This window comes from Nelumbo nucifera, chromosome 1, assembly GCF_055504915.1.
Source record: "Nelumbo nucifera cultivar China Antique chromosome 1, China Antique-T2T, whole genome shotgun sequence".
Lineage (NCBI taxonomy): Eukaryota > Viridiplantae > Streptophyta > Magnoliopsida > Proteales > Nelumbonaceae > Nelumbo > Nelumbo nucifera.
This window is the reverse complement of record NC_142649.1, coordinates 36,943,536-36,958,945: the sequence shown is the minus strand read 5'-3', so window position 1 is coordinate 36,958,945 and position 15,410 is coordinate 36,943,536. Positions and strand designations below refer to the sequence as shown.

General features: G+C 39.1%; 1 protein-coding gene across 2 annotated transcripts in view; it reads right to left on the bottom strand.

The window, feature by feature from the left end:
• The window catches only part of EBS1 (EMS-MUTAGENIZED BRI1 SUPPRESSOR 1), a 102,471-nt gene that overhangs the window by 10,672 nt on the left and 76,389 nt on the right, over positions 1–15,410 (bottom strand). Inside the window, exons 26-32 of one of the 2 annotated variants that reach the window (XM_010274242.3) lie at positions 15,035–15,182; positions 7,044–7,100; positions 6,814–6,944; positions 6,595–6,683; positions 6,131–6,480; positions 5,910–6,005; positions 1,467–1,531 (exon numbers count right to left, since the gene is read on the bottom strand). In XM_010274242.3, coding sequence (XP_010272544.2) covers positions 1,467–1,531; positions 5,910–6,005; positions 6,131–6,480; positions 6,595–6,683; positions 6,814–6,944; positions 7,044–7,100; positions 15,035–15,182 — 936 coding nt within the window. The remainder of the gene's footprint in view (positions 1–1,466; positions 1,532–5,909; positions 6,006–6,130; positions 6,481–6,594; positions 6,684–6,813; positions 6,945–7,043; positions 7,101–15,034; positions 15,183–15,410) is intronic. The other variant, XM_010274243.2, reaches the window with a different exon arrangement.

Below are 15,410 nucleotides of genomic sequence, written 5' to 3'. Positions count from 1 at the left end.
TGATAGGTGCGCCTGGGCTTCGGTTCAATTTAGTTACTCCCTGACTTGTGTTTGCTGTTGGTTCTTGGCTGATGATGGACCGTCTTGCTGGTCCTAGTCTGGGGTTTATCATAGTTCTTAAGTGATTAGAAGTTGATTTGAGTCAGTTTCCTAATCCAAATTGCAGCCTGTAAAAAAAGGACATTTGATTCATTAAAGGGTTGATTTGTAAAATTAATGTTTTTTCCTTTCCCCCTTTCTCTCACCTATTTCTTCTTCTAACTAATCCATCTCATTGTTACTTACCAGAATAATTAGAGTCCTTCCCTTTCTTTCTGATTTCTTACTCATTTTTTGGTGCACATCAAGCTGTTTACTTGCTTTTCTTCCCTTATTCTTCAGCATAGATCACCTAATGCCACTCTTTCACCCCGTACAAAGGCCACCAACAGTTCTAAAATTATTAGGACCCCTACCCCATCCTACATAATTTACAAGGGTAAGAAACAGAACTGTACTGTAGAAAACAATTGGGAACACAGTTGGAGTGGGTTTGGCAAGTTAATATCACTTTGCCACAGGCTATACAATCTCATATAAAGTAGGGAGACATATTCTTCACAATTCAAGTATCTTGATATACATTCTATATTTTCAGAAACCTCAAATATGCAATTGCAAGAAGTGATCCTTTTGGAGAAAATGAAGTTAAATTCAGTCAAACGTTTTTACATTACTCATAAATACCGACAAAAAAACATGGGATCAACCGACTCCAGTGTAATTTGGAAGAAACAGGTTACTTTCCTGATTTAGAGGCATTCATGTGGTTGGTCTTCCTGGACCTTGAGAAAATGCTTAGCATAGACCATCTTAATAATTGGTGGTGCAACTCAACAAGTGTTATGCGGAAAATTATGAACGAATAGCTAAACTATTTCTATTCATTTTGTCTTAACTATACTTTGTTAGTTAGTTATTTCAGGTCTCTTGGTTGTGACAATCCTTGTGATAATTGAGTCCAATGCATATTTTAACTGATAGCTATTTGGTGGATTAGGATATTAGTGGTGAGCAGTTTTAGTACATCCTAATATACATACTTATATTTGGATCAGTGTTTTAAAAAGTGCTGGAGGCAATAAGCCTGGAGGTGCACCTGCAGATGAGACATAAACCTCATATGCTCTTACATTTAAGCCCATTTTTACAATAAAATTGTTATAGAATAAAAGTGAGGGAACCCTTCATGATGAAAACCCTCCAAATTTGCTTATTATAATATTATAATTTAAATTTTACTACAAAAAATTTAAGAAATTTTTTAATTACTCATCAAATATAAGAATAACAGTAGAAACAACAATATATCAGATGACAAGATAAATCCAATGCATCCATTAGACAGGTCACTATTTGGACCAACAATTTTTAAGTGCTCCTAGGAGAGAGGGAGAGAGAGAGAGAGAGAGAGAGAGAGCACTTACAAGTGACCAGAAGCAATTGAAAATATATTAATAGTTTTTCCATGTCTTCCACCACTTTTGTGTTCCTAGGAGAAAATGACACGGCATGTTAGCCGGTTTATTTATCCAAACAAGTTGAACTTATATTTCCACGTGGTCAAAGAGATACAACATGCAAATACCATCCGGAAGACAAATGTCTGATATAACATCCAAATAAAGAAGGAATACCAACAGTTGCATAAATTCACAATAGAAATTGTCATATGCAAATGATGTTCCTAAAAAATAAGGATTGAAGTGGGTAAAAACTGTAAATGTGTCTACTTTTTATATATTGTAGACAGAAGATAGGTGATTTTGATTGAGGAAAAAGAAGAGGTAAGAAAAGAAAAATAACCTTGAGGAAACATGGAATGGGAATCAAGAGCGCCCCATTCATACTATTGTACTCTAAACAACACTCATATAAATATAAAACAAGCCCAGCTTGTTGAGTAAAAGAACCAAGTGAGGTTGAACAATAATATCTGCAGCCTTGTTATTACAATGCAAATTCAAAGAATCTTGGATGGGGGGATCCAAGTTCTTGAAGAAAAGATTTCAGCCAAAAATGTTATAGACCCAGTGATTTAAAAGGCGCACCTGCGAGGCGCATTTTGGGGTATGTGCCTCGCCCAGGTCCTAGGAGCACCCCTTCAAAAGGCGCACACCTGATGCGCCTTGCGCCTCAGCCTAGGTGTGTGCCTTTTTAAAATTTTGTTGTTACAGGATGGGGACGAATTTTCAATCAGGACTAATCCCAACTCGTCAATAGTATAGAACTCAATCTCCTCATCACCAACACCCAACAGGACTCTTCTTTCATCAAAGGGGTGGAAACACCATCTCAAACTCCCATTTTTATTTGGAATTTTTCTACTATACTCTCCCAATTTTTCACCTCAACTGGGGCCATAACAATGTCTCGTTTCCCAATCTTGCCTACACATTCGAGCAACAACTTTAAAGGAACTGTTGACTATAATGTTCAGTTCTTCCCCCTGTTGTGATTCAATCTCAGTCCCCCCTTGTGTTCATTTTCCTCATTGGACTCCACATAGGCCTCCTCTTGTTTGCTCAATGTTTGTTCAGTGGCTTCAACAGTTTGAACTAGAAGAAAGTAGAAGAAGTCTAATATGGGACAGGAAGTCTAATTAGAACTGCCCCCAATTAATCAGTCAAACTTGGTAGCCTAAACCCTACCATTCGACCATAATATGGATTAGAGGTTTAATTAAGTACAATGACTAAACTGCCCCCACTTAAGTATGGGACAGGAAGTCTAATTAGAACTGTCACATGAGCACATAACTTAAACTGAATGAAAAGACTAATCTACCCCTCATTCGGCTAACTCTAACACTCCCCCTCAAGCTGGAGAATATATGCCATATAATCCCAGCTTGTTACATATATAGTTCACTCTCCCTGAGTTTAAACCTTTTGTAAACAAATCTGCCCAATGATCACCTGAGGCCACATGTTCCATGCTTATCTCTCAAGTAAGAACTTTCTCCATCACAAAGTGGCAATCAATCTCTATGTGCTTTGTTCTGTCATGAAAAACAGGATTAGATGAGATGTGAATTGCAGCTTGATTATCACAGTAAAATCTCATGGGTCTGTCCATTGAGAATGCAATTTCTTGTAGGAGGTTTCTCAGCCATATTAATTCACATGTAGTGTGTGCCATGGCTCTGTATTCGGCATCAGCACTACTTGCCACAATGGTTTGCTTCTTACTCTTCCATTCACATGTAGGCAAAGGGTTTGGATGCCAAACAAGCTATACCTGAGTGAGCAAAGGTGGCTGTAGTATGTTGTGAAGTAGCCTAAAGGAACCTCTCATACTCATCGCGCGATACACTCATCATCTCCTTCCCGAAAACAAATGTAGATGTGGAAGGTGTGAGATTTGGTTGTTGGCTGTAGAGTGGGCCATGGTACACTCATCATATCCTTTTCCTTTAGCACGGCCTCCCCCTAAATCATGACCACCACCACGGCCAAACATGGAACCACCACGACCTCCTTGGGATCCATGTCCTCCCCCTCTAGTACCACGTCCACCTCCTCTGGCTGCCACAAATCCTGATCTGTCAGACGGTGTGGTACTCTCTGTAGAACCCAAAGAGATCCTACGAAGCCTTGCAAATACTTCCTCAAGTGTAGGAAGAGTAGAGCCACCCAATAATTGGGTTCTAACTAGTTTGTACTCTGATTTCAGCCCCACACAGAACCTAGTGGCATCCAATTCCTCCCTCTGTTGTTGTTGAACCTTAACATCCGGAGTTAGGGGATGATAGACATTTAGTTCATTTCTGAGGTTTTTCATACTGGCATAGTACTCTTCTAGGATTTTATTCCCTTGCTACAGATCAAAATACTCCTAATAGAGCTGATATACCCTCGTAGTATTATCCTGCCCAAAATAAAGCTTCTTGGCATGTTCCCATATGTCCTTAGTTGTATCTAAGAACATAAAGTTGGCACTTATTTTGGTTCCATACTATTCCATAACCATGTCATGATTTGGGCATCTTCCTATTCCCAGTCATCAAACCCTAAAGAGTCAGTTGATGGTTTATCTTCCTTCACATGCTTCACTTTTCTCTTTGCCTTGAGAAAAACTTCCACTAATTTGGCCCACGGCACATAATTCTCACCATTAAGTTTAATTGAAGTCATCTGCACACTCAGATAGTCAGAGGGAATCACCACACTAGGTTTCTAATCACTACAACCATCTCTAGTTACTGCCATGATGCCCTCCCAATGCTACTTCTGATGCTGAATCCCTAGCAGTCTCCAAACACAGATAATAGGTTCACAACCAGTCACAATCAATCACCACTATGTAAACTACCATTCAGATTAAAGAACAAAAGGTAAACCAGCATTCAGACAGAAACAACAAGGCAGAAAATTGATGTAGACAATTCGGCCATTCCTTCCAGCACAAAAACACAAGCTTTTGTTCTTGTTCACACCACTACTGATTACATAGAACCATAAATCACACTGACAGTAACTCAGCAACTCACTAACCACATACAAGCCCTCTTGAAGCTGCTCAATAGAGGGTGAGCATCACAAGCACCACCACATGACCATAGCTGTCACACATGATACAGGTCTATCTGACCTTTTCAAAGGCAATACAATTCCCAAACCATCAACTACTACCACTGCAGTACTCTGTCAGTCAATTCAGGTCACTCGTGACCAAAAGGAGAGGAAGGCTTCCATAATTTTTTCAGGATTTTCCTCTTCTCTCTGGTTCACTTTCAGCTTGGAGATGAAGTTTTTCCTGCTCCTACCTGAGGCATAAGTGTGAAAAAATCTGGAGTTATTGTCTCCTTTCAGCCATTTCACTCTTGATCTTTGTCTCCAGTAAATTTCTTCTCTTCTAATTAGTTGTTCCAATTCCTTTTTCAAATCTGCTCTTCTACTTCTGTTAAGAGCATCAAGGGTCCCGTTGTGTTCTCTGCTACCCAGCTCCTCGATCTCTGTAAGAACTCTTTTCTTCTCTTCTTCAACAGTTTTGAATACCACCCTCCCCCAAACTTTCAGGTTTCTTTTTAGAGTTATTAATTTCTGAAGGAGCCTAAAGCCAGCCCAACCCTCAACTTTGCAATCTTCCCACATAACTATTGGGTCTAGCTTCAACATATTGTCTTTTACTTCTCTACATAACTAGGTTTTCTCCCATTAATGTACAATAACCAAATATTGCAAGACACCCACAACAACCCCAAGTATAGGACAGCCAACAGTGGAATGAACAAGAGAAAAAGGAAAGTTGTCCTTTTCATTACTTGGAAGAAGTTGTTCTACAGTGATAGCACACTTCGCATGCCTTACATTGAAGGCTAGAGGGGATACATATCTACCAACTTGGGAAACAAGATTCCTATATACTGAATATTTAAATAGCTTGATTGGAGTGCCATAAATAGATCCGGACTTTACTAGAAGAAGGACTATGGCCACAATTATTAAAACTTGCAAAACCAGCAACTGAAAAACAATTGATAGGGAGGGACCAAGCAAGCCACATCTTCCACTACTGGGTGCAATGAATGATAAGATCTTGGGTTGATTGACCAGCATGGGAACAATTCCTGTAACCCTGTTACTCTCAAGACCCCAGATAACTGGGATTAACATTGGATAGCGGCATTTTTTACTTTGAATCAAAAGTTAGATTCAAGTGGAATTCCAGTCAGAAAAAAATCATTAAGGTACAGCATTTCAAATGAAAATTACAATGTGAGACACAGAACATTCTTTTGAAAATTTAAATGATACATACTCCACAGAGACTTCATAAATTTAGAACATCATCAAGTGATACATTTAGGTGGTTTTAGGGTCATCAGTTGGTTGGTAAAGAGTGAGTTTCAGAAATAAAGTACTTACAACGAAGGCTCCTTTCCCCTTCTTCTGTGTTTCACTACTACCAAATAAATCAGATGCCCATTTCAATAAATTAGTGTTCCAGCTGTTGGGACTTTCCTATAAAAGGGTTTAGCAGAATAAGTGATACAAAATATGTCTTATATGTATGGATTCATCCTATAAACCCCAAGTGTGCATTAACAAGTTAAAAGTATCCTTGGATTGCTAAAGGAAGCACTGACCTTTCTTTCCTGCAAATGGCTACTTTCAGCAGAAGAGTCCAACAATTGCTCATGTTCCTTTCCCATTTTCTTCACTACTTCCAAATGGACTAGTTTACCCCGTAAATCATTTATAGTAATTTGTTTCAACAAAGATGAATGCTGACTTCTATCTCCATTTTCTTTAAGAATGTAGAGATCAGAACTTCTTCCTGGAGCAAGCTGCAGGTACCACACTCCAGGAGAGACTTTCATTTGCCAGTAACCCAAATTAGCCATCACAATGGTATCCACCAAGTGTGGCCTATTCTTAGTTCCAAGAATCAACTGAAGGCCACGAGGAGGATCATGATCCTTTTCAGAACAATGACCTGATAATGATGGTTTGTCAACAAGAATAAACAAATCAACAATACCATCCCATGAAGATGAAAAAAGAAGAAATAACGGTACATAATGGTTTAATTTTATGATAAAAATAATACCAGTGAGAATAAGTGCCTCAAGTTCATAAACAGCTTGCAATGTCCTTGTCTCTCCCAGATTTTCAAGCAAAATATTATCCAGGTCATGACTGAAAACAAAACCAAATTAAGGAATAAATAGTAAAATGTTCCGTGAAGAATGTAGAGAAACAGGTTCGTATATCTTCATCAGAATATGTGTGAGCATATACAAGTTCTTATTTAAAGGTAGAAACATACACAGCAATAATAGGTTCAACAAGCCATGGCTCAGGGACATCAAGATTCATGGTGAGGGTTTTGGAAAGTGGCATATTTGCAAAGAATGCCTTGGGACCATTTACTGATTTATCAACACCACTGAAATCATCCTGAAATTTGACAATCCTAACCAAAATAAGAGGCAAATATCTTAAAATTGTATATCCAAACCCATACAACAATGAGAACTAAAGAAGTAACAGTAATACCATCGTAGGAACTACATATCGGTAGTAATTTTTCAGAGGAAGGTCAACAAGTGAACTCTGCAAGAAAAGACCAAATAAAATTAGTTCTCTTTAGATGTAAAAAAGAATATTTTAAGCGGCAGAAAAAAATATTGAATGAAACTGGTCAAACAAAATATTAAAATATTTTCTAATGTTCAAAACCCAAAACAATATGAGGTTATTGTTGAATGGAAACTTATGAGCCTCTTATCTCTTAGAAATTCATAACCCAATGACAAGGATGCAGGTCAAGCTTGCTTCTTTATTTTCTCCTCTTTCATTCAAGAGCAGTGTTAACTTGGTATCACAGCACACCCTCATCGTGGACTGCTCTGTGACAATATGACAACCTGCTAATATCAATCTGCTGGAGGCTAATGTCAGTAGTCTGTATGGTTGGTCTGACAAGTTATTATGGCAGATTGAAGATTCTGATAGAGGAGGATTTTAGACACATTTTGCTGTCCATCTCATAATGATCTGAGAAGTGTAGAGTATTTCTTAATTTTATTTCAGTAAAAATGTAAAAATTTAGATTTGGAGTGGGGTTTTGGAGAGGGATGGAGAAGTTGGACGTATGCATGAGAATCTTTGGTTTCCTTCTTGGTCCTCTTAAATGGGGTTTCCTCTGAATTTTTTAAAGCTCAGAGGGGTTTAAGACAAGGTAACCCAATTTCTCCTCTTCTCTTAGTGATGGAAGTGTTGAAACTCACTTCTATCGAGAAGAGTTCAGTTGGGTTTATTTGAAGGTTTATCAGTTTGGTCAAATGAGCCGCGTTGATGCATCAGTGGAACAAGTCCTGAATCTGAGAGATGTGTTAACCAATTTTGAGTTGTTAACTGGTTTGAAGGTGAATTTGTCTAAGAGTATGTTGATTGGAGTAGGTGGGATGAGAAGGGAGGTGTTGACAGATTGTGACAATGCCTTTGAATGCATGATTGGTGAACTTCCTTTTTATTATTTGGGTTTGCTGGTGGGGGCAAAGTCCTCTTCATCTATTATCTGAAAACCAGTTATTGAGAAGACGGAAAAAAAAAAAAAAAGATTGGATGGGTGGAAAGCAAGATATCTGTCATTGGGAGGAAGAACCACTCTCATTAGAAAGCAACCTATTATTTGTCTCTACCGAATGTCCCAGCTGAAATTGCCAAGAGGGTGGAAAAACATCAAAAATGGAGGAGAGGACCCCAGGAAATTCCATTTGGTCAAATAGGATAAAATTTGCAGACCAAAAGAGGGAGTGGTTTGGGGATTAGAAGAGTGAGATTTTTTAATAAAGCTCTACTCGAGATCGGGCTGTGGAGGTTTGGGTTGCAGAAGGAGAGTCACTCATTGTGGAGGAGGGTAGCGGTGAGGAAATATGGGGTGGTTCAGTTTGGATGGAAATCAAGGAAGGATAGAATTTATTATTGGGTTGTGTGCAGAAAGGATAAGGTTCTGGGAAGATGATTGGAGTGGGGTGGGCAAGTTGATGGAGGTGTTTCCAAGGCTGTACAGACTCATTGAACATGAGATCACCATTAGTCAATGTTTTAAGAGACATGGAGATCAGCAGCCCTGGTGTCCAAGGTTCAGGAGACTTTTATTTGATGGAGAGGTGGAAGAATGTATTAATTTGTTGCAAAAATCTGGAGGGGACAAAGGTTTCAGACCACTTGAGAGATACGCTATGGTGGAAGGAATGCTCTAGTGGTAAATATACAATTAAATCTTGCCACTTAGCCTTGTCCAGGAACCATTTGGAGTTTGATCAGGTTGTGGGCATTTGGGGCAATCTGGTGCCCCCAAAAGTGGAAGCTCTAGCTTGGCTCATTGCTATGGACAGTGTGCTAACTACAGTTCACCTTACAAGCAGAGGGCTCAGCCTTGCTAGAATGAGCTACTTATGCAGAGAGAAACAGGAATCCATGAGTCACTTGTTCTTTCTGTGCAGGGTGAATACCTTCATCTGGAAGCTTTTCTCTGCCTTGTTTGGGGTGAGATATATACAACCTGGCTCCCCTACACAGATTTTCTCTATGTGGCTGAAGATAAGAGGTTGTAAGAATGCTAAGCTGCTTTGGACTTGTATTCCTTTTGCGGTCTGCTAGTACATCTGGAAGGAAAGGAACAGGAGGTGCTTGGAAGACAAATGATGGAGCTTAAGAGGATTACTGGCAGCTATAGGCAAAGCTTCTTCTGATTGGGGTGCTGGTGCACCCAGAATTTGCTCAGATCAAAAAGGAAGATTTAGGGGAAAGGTTTTGGGAGGTGCTAGAATTACAAAACTGTGACTTTGTCAGCTTTTTCTGTTGATATATTGTTATATGGAAAGCTTTTTTTTTTCTAGTGTATGTGTGGGTGTTGCCTTGACACCCTATTTGGTTGTACCTGTTTTTGTTTTGTCCAATGAAATTTTTCTATTTTTTTATCAAAAAAAGTTCGGCTGGAAGATTCATTGGTGTTGATTCGGAGGCTGAGAAGATTGAAGCTTTGGTTTCTTTCGAGTGGGGGAAGCAAAGAATTTTGTCCATAAGAAAGCTGAATAGGGGTCTGTTTTTGTTCATGTTCCATAGCATAGGAGCATAATGGACTTTGAGTCAGAAAAAACAGAACAGGGAGAGTGATGTGAGGTTAAGTTGGTGTTTTCCAACGGAAGGGGAGATTCATGATTGTGGGAGAAGAAGAGCCATGTGGTTGGAGGTGGTGGGTATTCCCCTTCATGTCTAGTGTCTCCTTACTATCAAAGAGGTTTGGAAGCATTGAGACACATTCCTTTATTAATATGATAAGAATAGGATGCGTGTGGGATTTGGATGTCACAAGAATCTTGGTGGAGGTGGATGGCATTGCTTCTGTTCCAAGTTCAATGGAGCTTCTTTTTGCAGGGGAAAGTTACAAGTTAAGAATTTTTGTTAAAGGGGAATATCTTACTTTTCTTAGGGCGAGAACAAAATTAAGGTATTCAAAGGCATCAATTCAGCAAACTAGGATGGTCATTCAAGGTTGCAGGTTTAGGGGGTAAAGATGTAATTTTGGTGGTGAAGGAAAGCATGGAAAAGGTGGTCCTAATGAGGGTTCAGCCGTTCAGGTTATGAGAATCATCAAGATAAGTTCAAAAGGCTCTCTCAGTGCCTATGGGTTAATAAAGGAAAGGGTTTCATCAAAAAAAAGTTTAATGGTTTGAGAAGGGGCATTTTGAATCATGAATGCGAGATGTGGAGTTGCCAAGGGAGACAAAGGAGAAAAGGTAGACTGGCTGTGGGCTTCAGGCTCAGCATTAAACTGTCTGAGGCACAGAATTTAGGCCAGGACCATTCAAATTTTAGCAAAAGCCTAGCCATAGCCCGGACCATGAACAACTCTGGGTGTAGGTGGTGGTTAGGAGATATGAGATTGCAAGGCAAGGCTCCTCTAGGCAGAGGAGCATATTGGAGTTAGATTTAGTGTGTCTGATATGGTGGTTCAGAGGCAGGAGTCAAGTTCTCCTAGCCATCTCAAGTTTTTTTCCTGTGATCAGTCCTCTTCGAATTGTGGTGGTGTTGTCGGAGGGAAGGCAGATGGTGGCACAAGTGGTGCGGAAGTCAGGTTTGGGACAAATATGAGTTCAGCTATGGTGGTTGCTGCAGCATTGGAGCAGAATGATTTTGCTGGGCTTGGTCACAAAGTGGTGTCCAGTCCTGAGGGAAGTTCTATTTTGGTATTTTATAATTCAGGGTTAGGGGCTCCCTATAGGGAAACTGTGGGTAAAGCCAATGTTGAGAAGTTTTCTGAAGTGATTGTGGAAAGGATTCACGTCGACATTGGTAGGAGGATGGAGGTTGAGGAAAATGTTATTGGTAAAGGCGTTGTTCATGGTAACAAATCAAGAAGCACAAGTAGAACACATCTTGTTAATGTAACAAAGGTTTTCCTGCATCTTAAAGGTCTGGCTGACATGGGTCCTAATAATAAATTCAAAACGAATTTACAGAAGAAAGGGTTTAAAAGAAGTAGATAAGACTTAGTTGGTTTCTGGGGAAGAGTGTTCAGATGATTAGCAGCTGTTAAGATGCACATTTATTAATGAGATGGTTACGAATGTTCAAGCAAATGTAGTGGCGAAGACAGAATTGGTTAGGGGCAATTTGATTGACAAGGAAGGTGGAGAAGGCACAAGGAAGAAGGAAGGCTTAGCTATTGCAATGTCTTAGTCTGACAAAATCGATTTGGTGGTGAAAAGAGCAAGGCCCCGTTTGGCGCGTCTTTTCATGCATGCTGTCATCTTTTTAGAAACCCAGCAGCCCGCGTTTTGGTCTTTTCCTGTTTGGTTGGGAAAAGATCTAGCTGCCAAAAGCCGCAGCCCCAAAAAGACGAGGGAAGCCCATTTTGGGCTATTTTCAGGAAGCTCCAAATGGAGTTTTTCGCCTTTTTTCAATGCATCCTCGCGCGGGAAGACACGCCTTAACTAAACGGTCTTCAAGCAGCTAAGATCTTAATGCAAAAGCTCACATCATCTTCTGGCTGTCAGGTCTGCTGAAAGATCTTCTAAAAAAGACTTGCCAAATGGCACCTAAATTTGGAAAACGAGAATGCTAGGGAGGTTCAAGCTGGCAAGATGTTGGGTTAGTTCTTCTTAGGTGTGGAGTTCGCTAGGAGAGCTTTCATGGCGTGGGGAAATATTTAAAGAGAAATATCGGATAGCAACAGTTGATGACTACAGCTTTTATGATGAAGCATTGGAGAATGTAGAGTGAAGTGTTAAGTCGGGCTGTAGGTTGGTGGGGGAGTTTGTTTTTCCAACTACGAAGGGGTTCAAGGGTGTTGTTCTTGTTTTTGTTGGTTTTGAGAAGAGCTTTTGTTTCTTGAGTTTCTTTTTTTTGGGTGTGATCCAAATCTGCTGTTGATAGGTGTTTCTTTTTCCCGGGTGATGTCTTATCACCTTCCTATTGTATTCTCTTTCTATTTTTAATGAAACTTATATTTTACTATCAAAAAAATATAGTGCTCCTCAGCCAAGTAAGAGTAGGATTCCTAGTTAGGAACAATCAGGAATCAGCTGCTATTTTATGTTATAAATATAGGAGCATTGCTTTTTTTTCAAAGAGAGTGAATAAAATACATAAGTTTGTTTCTTTATGTGGATATGCAATGCTTCAGATGTTTAGGTGTGAGGCCTAAACCATATAGGAGTGCTTCATAGATCTATTTATCCTTAAAGTTCTTTGTTATGCTACATCTCTTTCAAAGTTCCCAACGCATTTGAAACTATCAAGCATAAGTTGACAGAAACTCCATACTATAATTGCCACACTTTTCAAAAGTGTTTGATGTTCCTTGTGATGCTTATAATAGAGAGAAGTTAAATGCAGCAAAGAAGTTTCCTGCCTATGAATATGGCATTAAACAGAATGGACTGGTGAAACGGGATTCATGTAGTGGACCCCATATAGTTGGGATAAGGCTTGGATAATGTTGTGGTTCATGTACTTCAACATTGGAAGCGTTATCTCATTTCTAGGAGTTTGTGCTCTATTCTGATCACACCAAACTTTTAAATAATTGAATTTCAGAAGAAGTTAAACAATTTCCATGGAAAAGGGATTGCATTTCTGCAAGAATATACTTTTGTATTCAAACATCAGGCTGAAGTTGAAAACAAGGATTTTGGCATTACTCAACACCAAGCAATCAATGAGTGTAAAAGTGATTGATTTTGATCAGATGAAGAAAGTTTACTTTCCTTGAAAGGATTTTGGCATTATCCATGCTGAACTCTTAGCTGGATGGCAGAATTCCTATCCTATCTTTTCTATGATGGGTGTCTTTTCCAAGATTCCCTTGTCTTCTTGACACTACTCTTCACGATCAGGTGATTTAGGAATTACATGCTGGTGGAGCAGTATCACATTTTGGATGTAAAAAGACTACAGTAATGACAGCGGACAGGAATTATTGGCCTAGCTTGAAGACTGATGTCATCTAAGTCATACAACAGTGACATATTTGTCAAGTTGCCAAAGGAAGAAAGCACAATATAAGATTATACACACCACTACCAGTTCCACTTCCACATGCACCAGTACCAGTTCTCCAAGATGGCACATTTGACTCCTCATAACAAGACATCAGATGCTGCAAACGTTGTGACTATATTTGTGAAAGAGGCTGTGTGTCTTCATGGACTTCCAATAACTATCGTTTCTGATAAAGATATAATGTTCATAAGCTATTTTAGGAAAACTTTATGGATGATGCTGAATATAGAGCTGAAATATCCTGCTCCCTTCCAGATGCAAACTGATGGACAGACAGAGGAGGTTAATCAGAGTTTGGGAGACCTATTGCGATGCCTTGTTAGAGATCATGTTTCTAGATGGGATCTGATTTTACCAATAGCTGAATTTGCTTATGATGGTTCTGCCAACAGGTCTGCTGGTAAATAGTCCTTTTTAGGTAGCAACAGGTATGCATCCTTGAGGACCCATTGATCTTGTGTGTTTGCCTCCAAAAGCTAGTAGTAGTATTGAAGCAGAAGGGTTTGCTTGCCACATTTGTGAGATTCATGATTATGTTTGAAGAAAGAAGATTCTTACATAGTTTTGTTGACTTTCAAGGAGAAAAGGTAATGGTGTGCATACGACCAGAGAGATTTCCTAGAGGTGCATACGACCTGAGAGATTGCCTGAGAATGGTCCTATTTTCAATGTGGAGGATCTTACAACCTACAACGAGTCTTCAAGTATTCCACCATCTTCATTACCAGATCTATGGTTGCCCTCAATAGCCTTTGCAAACTCAAGTAACCCAAGTGCTTGTCAAGCCTCTGCTCCAATATTACTAGGGATTTTGACATGGGTGTGTCCCATATGACAAGTATTTCGTCTGACTTTACACAGAAGCTACCTTAAAGGGAGGCAGAAACTCAAGTATTTCATCGCATACTCTAATATTTTGTACGGGTGAAGTAAAGCTTGGCAATAATATTTCTCTCAATTGCAACCACAAGCTTGCCCTTCTCACAGTGTTGGTTGTTCCAAGTATTTTCAATCTATAAAGTTAAGGCACAATGATGCAGGAGCTGAAGAGTCAAAATTGGAGATTTATGATACTTTATGTATTTCTGTATTTTTGGACAGTAGGGGTATTTTTGTCAATATGAATTTTCTGTGGGGTCCAATAATAGTTTTGATTGTCTAGTTATAATTTGTTTTACTTAAAATTTCAGTCATTGCATAAGTAGGATTAGAGTTATTGAGTCTTCTTTGAATTGAAATAGGATATGACCAGTGTTTTAAAATGCGGAGGCGTGACGCGAGGTGTTCCACTAGCTAGAGGCGTGAGGCGTAGTTCAGAACGCAAGAGGCGTAAGCCTCCTGAACACAAGGAGCCGTAAGCCTCCTTAAGAGGAGGGTTAGGAGGAGGATGAAGAGGAAGGGGGGATCTCATTTTTTCTTTATTTTTAATAAAAATCTTTTATATTAAGAAGAATAAAGATGCATAACATTAGTTGACAGCTACCCATACCCACATCCACATATGTTGTAGACTTGGGATCAAACTAGCCTTTCAGACAGAACCACAAAATCCAAACACAATCAATACTCCTGTTTTAGTCCCTATGGACATGATACATAATAAAATCATCATCATCCTTCAAGCTCTATCCTAATTATATGTGGTCAGCTACATGAATCCAATTTCACCATTCCATTATGTTTAATGCCATATCCATTGTTAGACTATTACTGCTTAAGTCATTCCCCACTACTTCGATCCATGTCCTTTTTGGTCTTCTATTCATGTGACTACTTTCTCTCATTTTAACCTATTGGAGCCACTCCTAGGTTCCTATCAATGACTACATTTCTCAATTCTGACCCTATCCTTTCTAGTTCTTACACTCATCCATCTCAAAAAAAAAAAAAAACTCAAAAATAGGTTAAGAAGAATTCACAAGATATTGTGCATAATAAAATATTAAAATAAATTTATATCAGAAGAAACTCACCAAGGGATTGAGAACAATCCTCATGCTTGGCTTAATGCACTTCCAAAGTATGTGGAGAAGAGGAGAAAGTTTCTGGCCTAGTGGACTTAATGGATCAACGACAGCATCAATATGAACACTTGAATTCTCATTGTTCAACACAATAGCACTGTAAAATAATACACTAAATATTAGATTTGACAAAAGATAATGTAGCTCCAAGCATGTCTTGGATACTGTTTGGCAAAGAGTAGACTGCATATTTTGACAATAGAATGAATGAAGAGGGTATTTATGCCTTTTAATGTACAAAGGTGTTTAGGTCCAATAGAGTGGAGAATCAAATGCAACCTTTTAATTCTAAATCCCCCCTCCCTCTTTCCTCACCTATATAAGA